This window comes from Penaeus chinensis, chromosome 28, assembly GCF_019202785.1.
Source record: "Penaeus chinensis breed Huanghai No. 1 chromosome 28, ASM1920278v2, whole genome shotgun sequence".
Classification (NCBI taxonomy): domain Eukaryota; kingdom Metazoa; phylum Arthropoda; class Malacostraca; order Decapoda; family Penaeidae; genus Penaeus; species Penaeus chinensis.
Window position 1 is genome coordinate 3336745 of NC_061846.1, and position 6757 is coordinate 3343501.

The 6757-nt window shown below is 42.4% G+C and overlaps 1 protein-coding gene across 1 annotated transcript in view; it reads right to left on the reverse strand.

The window, feature by feature from the left end:
• LOC125040198 (protein TRC8 homolog) overlaps positions 1-6468 on the reverse strand; it is a 12261-nt gene extending 5793 nt beyond the window's left edge. Inside the window, exon 1 of the mRNA XM_047634744.1 lies at positions 6231-6468. Coding sequence (XP_047490700.1) covers positions 6231-6349 — 119 coding nt within the window. The 5' untranslated portion in view covers positions 6350-6468. The remainder of the gene's footprint in view (positions 1-6230) is intronic.
• Between the last annotated feature and the right edge of the window lie 289 nt (positions 6469-6757).

Genomic DNA, 6757 nt, shown 5'->3' on the forward strand with positions numbered 1-6757 from the left:
TATAATAAAGTTAATATAATCAACAAGTGCTAATCTGTGAAAAGTACTATTTGATCGATAGGATGCAGTCTTTATGCAACAGAGTAAGTAATGAGTGAGATTATGCAACTTGGGTGCCTTGCAGTTTGCAGTGATGATATGAAACAGGTTTTACATCCAAAACTGCATCCTGTACATATTGCATATTGTACTGATATCCTATGCGTAGCCTAGTTAATGTAACCTGTTGTCTCTGAGACAGCTCGTGATAGATTTTATAAGGTTTGTCTAAATATAGTCTTGTAATGCCAGATAGTACCATGTCCATACCTGACCCTCATAATCTCTAAGACAGTTGATAACTCGTTTTTTTCATTTGATTGAGAGATAGCGGTATTACATAATATGGATCTTCATGGGAAAGTGCTAACCTGACTAATTGATCAGCCCTGTCACATAGTGATATTCCTATATGAGAGAATATTCACTATAGTGACACTTGAGTACCCCGTTCTGATAGTTTAGAAATTTGGTGAAAGATATTCCTAGTTACCATATTTTCTGGATTAAATGCAGTAAGCTTGTGGAGAGCGCCTTGGCTGTCTGTAAAGACAGCCAGGTGTAGCTGCTGCTCACTACCTTTCTTAATGGCATGATAGATAGCAACTGACTCGGCATCAGTTGAGCGTGTCCAGTTGAAAATGCACACATGTTCTTCAAGATCTATATCAGGAATTAGCACACCAATCCCTGTTGCTCCATGAAGATCAGTGGAGGCATCACAGTAGATTGCAAGTGGGGGCATACCATGAGGGGGATTTAGAATGCCATCTATATATTTCAAGTAGTGAGCTTTTAGTTCCATTGTAGAAGTCATAGATTTAGACCCTATTAGTTTATCAATATAAGCATGTTCTGAGCCAAGGAGCAGCAATTACTGTATCTGAAATATTAAGCACTTCGTTGTTCCATACATTGAAGAACATGATAGTATGAGCAGTTTTAGTTTTCCATTCTAAGTTGGACTGTATGATATTGGAGTATCGATGCCAGGCATGTCTAACTCTATAATTTATCTCATTTGATAGGATATTGGAGATTTGTGGTCTGGGTTGAAGCTGCAGGAGTCTGATGCCAAGTATGGTGTTAACTTGGATGACACGACTGTGAATAGAGGGGAGGTCTAACTCTTACCTCATGACGAGAGCTTTAGCAGTTACTGGGCATCCAAGTATAATTCTCATGGCCTTGTTCTGTAAACTTCAAGGGGTTTGAGGGCACTCGGTGGCAGCATACTTAGAACAGGGCTTGCATAGTCTATCATTGACCTAACAAGGGATATATCTATCAACCTTAGGACTCTCAGGGAGGCACCTACATAGCTGTTACTTATGTATTGCAATGGTCTTAAACGCTCAAGGCAACGTTCCTTGATGTTTTGAACAATATCCTTGGCAAAGCGTGAGTTGTGGGACATGAGGTGGGGAGCAGTCACCATAACACCAAGATATTTCTAGGTGTCAGTTCTTGCAATATTTTGTCCACTTAACCTTGGAATGTAAGGTAGTTCACGAGATCTGGAAATATGCTTAGTTTTGATTGGGTTGATTATGAGACCAAGGGAGGCACACTTTTTGCTGAACCTCTGTAGAACATAATCCCCCCTATCAAATACCTGAATAAGAATGTCATCAGAATAGGATGTGATGCTGCATAGGTTTCCTAACTCATCATTGAGCTTGCAAAGAGAGTGCATAAGTATATTAAACAGTGTAGGGAACAATACCCTCCTTGTGGAGTGCCTAATTCCAATTTGCCATAAGGACTATAGATGCCTTGATACCACACTTTTGCTCTTGCCCTTAACTTCTAAAAGAGTTAGTTCATGGAGGATTGCAGTAGGGGAGGCACTGTCGAATGCTCCCTTAAAATCTATGACATAAGAAGACTGTGCATTATGTCCATTTAGGTTCTGTGCTTGACACATTTGTGTTCCACTCCCTTTTTGAAAGCCAAAGACAGATGGATGGATCATGTCTTTGATCTGGTGGAGTAAAAAAGTAAGGAGAATTCTTTCACAGGTTTTAGACAGGCAGGACGTCAGAGAAATCGGCCTAGCTAAGTAAGGGTTTTTCCCCAAGTGTCGTAGCTGACTTATTGTAGATCGTATGAGCCTCCTAAGAAGTTTTATCTCAGGGTCTTTGCTCAGTTGTTGTGCATGTCTACCTCTGGAGGATAAAGATCCACGCTTGGCAGGGCTTTTGGGCTGTATTTGAGTACTGATATTGCCAACTTGCTGACAGTTTCATTAAAGTGATCCAGGCTGGTAGGAGTAAAGTCTTCATACCAGTAGGCAATTTTTTCAATGAATTCATCATGATATTTAGTAGCAAGGTAGTATGTAAGGCATGGCTGGGATGGGGTTCTTTTGCAAAAAGGGAGGGTTATACTTAATGCCCAGTGATCCCTAACTAAGAATGGGATGACTTTTGCAGTACTTGGTAGTGTGTGCTGATTGTATAGATCTATATAGTCCAATTTCCCTCCCAATAATTAGTTTTTTGAAGGGGCATAATAAGAGTATGGGGTCACTAGTATTTTGGAGATAGTCATAATAAACCTTACCATTTTTGCCAATGGTACTTCCCTCGGAACCTAAGAGAGGATGGCGAGCATTAAAATCACCATACAATAAGACAGTATCAGTTTGTATCATGCAGTCAGGAGGTTTAGGTACCGCCTTACTATCATGTGGATTATATACATTAATGATGGTGATAGATTTACCGTCTAGAAATATTTTAATACTAAGATATTCAACACAGGAGTGGTCATGATTGTCATCAATCACTTTCGATGGAATTAAGTTCTTTATGTAAATGCCAAGCCCTCTCGTAGAGGGGTTAGCAATATTTGGTCTGTCATAATATGTGTATCCCGCAATTTTTGCATAACGAGCACTAGTTCTGACTTCCTGAAGGCAACACACATCAACATTTTCTGAGTGAAGGTACTGGGAGAGAGTTGCCTTGCATTTCTGCAAAATGTTTATGTTCCAGGTAATACATTTCAAGTGATCAACTGGAGACATTGATTACTTGACCATTTCCAAGGCCCACTACAGAGTGATGCTGTTGTTGATTGAGGAGGAATGAGAACATCCTTTCCTGAAGTTGAGATTGCTGAGCCATTTGTTGCTGCATCATGAACATCATCTGCTCCATCTGTCGAAGTAGCATTTGCAGTAGTTCTTTGATTTCCCCATTGGACTCTTGTTTGTCCTGCTGCAGACAGGGCTGAGCTGCAGCTGGTGCTGCAACTGATGCTGAAGCTGGTGCTGAAGCTGGTGCAGCAGATGGTGCTAGAGTTGGTGCTGCAGCTGGTGTTGAAGGTGTAGAGACTGATGCAGCATATGGTGCTAGGGCTGGTGCTGCAGCTGGTGCTGCAGCTGGTGCTGGTGCTTGAGTTGACAGAGCTTGACCTCCTGCTTGTGCTGGTACTGTGGCAGGTGCCATTGCTTCCGTTGCAGGGGCCATCACTGTTGATTTGAAGTCGGCACACCTGAAGGGTGCCATGCCCTCAACCATTTTGATACTTTTGGGGAATACCTCCCCCTCATAGGTTATGATGACTCTATGGGTCATCATTCCATTAGTCTTCGTATACCTCGTATGAATGATACGTTCATTGTTTGTGGTCATTTCTTCTGTTTTGATTTCCCTTGGGACATCGAACACAATGATGTTCGTGCATTTTCCTTTTCCAAATACCTTGGCTTTCTCAAGGACCTTGTCACATACACCGCTAGATGTTATATGAGCAAGAATTTGTTCGTTCTTGCATTTAACATAAACGTTGTATCGTCCCATTTTCAGCTCAAGGGATCCATATGTCTTATTATACGGGTCCACTTTTAGGGCCTTAGAGACCCAGCGATATTTATCACCATGTGTGCGCAGTTTTGTATCATTCTTAAAGTGTGCACACAGGTGTCCGGGAGGTGTAACTTCCACAGAGGCAGATAGCTGCCTCTTTGCTTTTTTCTTCATTCTTTCCGGGGCCCCACCAATATCCTCCTCACTGTGGACATCGTACCTCCCCTCGGTTTCCATCGTCCCATCTGTGGTCACGGTCATTCCCCCGACCATGAAAGAGCCAAATCTGAGTGCTTGTCCCTTGAAAATAAACAGTTACTCACACGGGTCGCCTAGGGTGCCTTGCAGCACATCTGGGAGTGTGCGTGGGAGCTTTCACTTTTAGTTTTAATATTAGTTCTTTGTATCACTTTATAACTTATTGTTATGTGAACATTATCAAACACTGGATCAATATACAGTTGACAGGTCTGTGAATTCCTGATTGTCAAGGTATCACAGACCCTTTAAGGACAGGTCACAAGGTCACGAGAGGACATTATACACGTCCTTACAATGTGGTGTCGTGACGTTAACTGAGAGAGAGAGAGAGAATGAGAGAGAGAGAGAGAGAGAGAGAGAGAGAGAGAGAGAGAGAGAGAGAGAGAGAGAGAGAGAGAGAGAGAGAGAGAGAGAGAGAGACAGAGAGAGACAGAGAGAGAGAGAGACAGAGAGAGACAGAGAGAGAGAGAGAGAGACAGAGAGAGAGAGAGAGAGAGAGAGAGAGAGAGAGAGAGAGAGAGAGAGAGAGAGAGAGAGAGAGAGAGAGAGAGAGAGAGAGACAGAGAGAGAGAGAGAGACAGAGAGAGAGAGAGAGACAGAGAGAGAGAGAGAGACAGAGAGAGAGAGAGAGAGAGAGAGAGAGAGAGAGAGAGAGAGAGAGAGAGAGAGAGAGAGAGAGAGAGAGAGAGAGAGAGAGAGAGAGAGAGAGAGACAGAGAGAGAGACAGAGAGAGAGAGAGAGAGAGAGAGAGAGAGAGAGAGAGAGAGAGAGAGAGAGAGAGAGAGAGAGAGAGAGAGAGAGAGAGAGAGAGACAGAGAGAGAGAGAGAGACAGAGAGAGAGAGAGAGACAGAGAGAGAGAGAGAGAGAGAGACAGAGAGACAGAGAGAGAGAGAGAGAGAGAGAGAGAGAGAGAGAGAGAGAGAGAGAGAGAGAGAGAGAGAGAGAGAGAGAGAGAGAGAGAGAGAGAGAGAGAGAGAGAGAGACAGAGAGAGATAGACAGAGAGATAGACAGAGAGAGAGAGAGAGAGAGAGAGAGAGAGAGAGAGAGAGAGAGAGAGAGAGAGAGAGAGAGAGAGAGAGAGAGAGAGAGAGACAGAAAGAGAGAGAGACAGAAAGAGAGAGAGACAGAAAGAGAGAGAGACAGAAAGAGAGATGGACAGACAGACAGACAGACAGACAGACACAGACAGACACAGACAGACACAGATAAAGAGATAAAGAGATGGACATAGAGAGAGACACACATAGAAAGAAGGAGATGCTTAGAGAGAAAGAGTCACACACAGAGAGAGTGTGACACACACACACACACAAAGAAAGAGACACACAGAAAGAGAGACAGAAAGAGAGACAAACAGACAGACAGACAGACAGACAGACAGACAGACAGACAGACAGACAGACAGACATACACATACACACAGAAAGAGGGAGAGAGAGAGAGAGAGAGAGAGACAGAGACAGAGACAGAGACAGAGACAGAGACAGAGACAGAGACAGAGACAGAGACAGAGACAGAGACAGAGACAGAGACAGAGACAGAGACAGAGACAGAGACAGAGACAGACAGGGACAGAGACAAAGATGGAGACAGAGACAGAGACAGAGACAGAGACAGAGACAGACAGGGACAGAGACAAAGATGGAGACAGAGAGACTATCGGTCATTCAATAAAATAATTATTGTCCATAAAATTTTACTTCAATGTAATTCTTACCCAGCAATTTAGTTTACCAATACATTTATCTAACCAATGGAAAACCTATCATCATTGAAAATATACCAGATTAGTATGATTGTTACATTTTGGTATAAAAAATTGAGCTGCAAACATTGTTCAAATAGTATGATACCAATCCTGGAAATGACATAATTCAGGTAACCACGTCACCCAACCCAACATACTTTATAAATCTTGAATCTTCAAAAACTAGAACACAATCCTTAGCAATAACCATGACTTGCAACCGACCTGCTACCACCCCCTCACCCCCCTTTCCTTCAACAAGCACAATATTATAATCCATCCAATCCCTCACAAGAGAAAATCTAAAAACTTTAAAATCTTTAAAAAAATACAAACAGATACATAAAAAAAGGAAGAGATCCTCACCTGACATGAATTGCTCTCGAAAACCCGAAACAGCACTTTAATACTTCATCCATGACAAAAAGCGGTGGTACTCTTAATGCCGTATCTAGGAAGCTTAGGGCATGGGCTCTGAAGGTCATTTTGGCTGTATTTACCCCCTGACAGGATAAAACGTCCTCTAAAAACTCTTAAAAGGCAAATAATAACGAATGGAGGATGTGCTCTCGGCCAATTTGTCGCCTGTTTGTTTACAATCTTTCCTCGCAACACAGGGTCTTATATCGGGCTCGCGTAGAGGAGTTTTTAATTTTACTTTCCACACTTTCCGCGCGAATGAAATATCAAAAAAATACTCAACAACACAAACTGTTATCTATATTCAATAGTATAAGCAATTCACGGCCAAAAAATCATAAACACAACCTGAAATACTTCGCCTTCAACGCCCACTACAACATGACACGGAAAAAAGTGCTCCAGCTGATTCACCCCGTAACTTATTGTATTTCATCACTTTACTCCTCCTAGTGTAGTCATGTGCCTTGTCC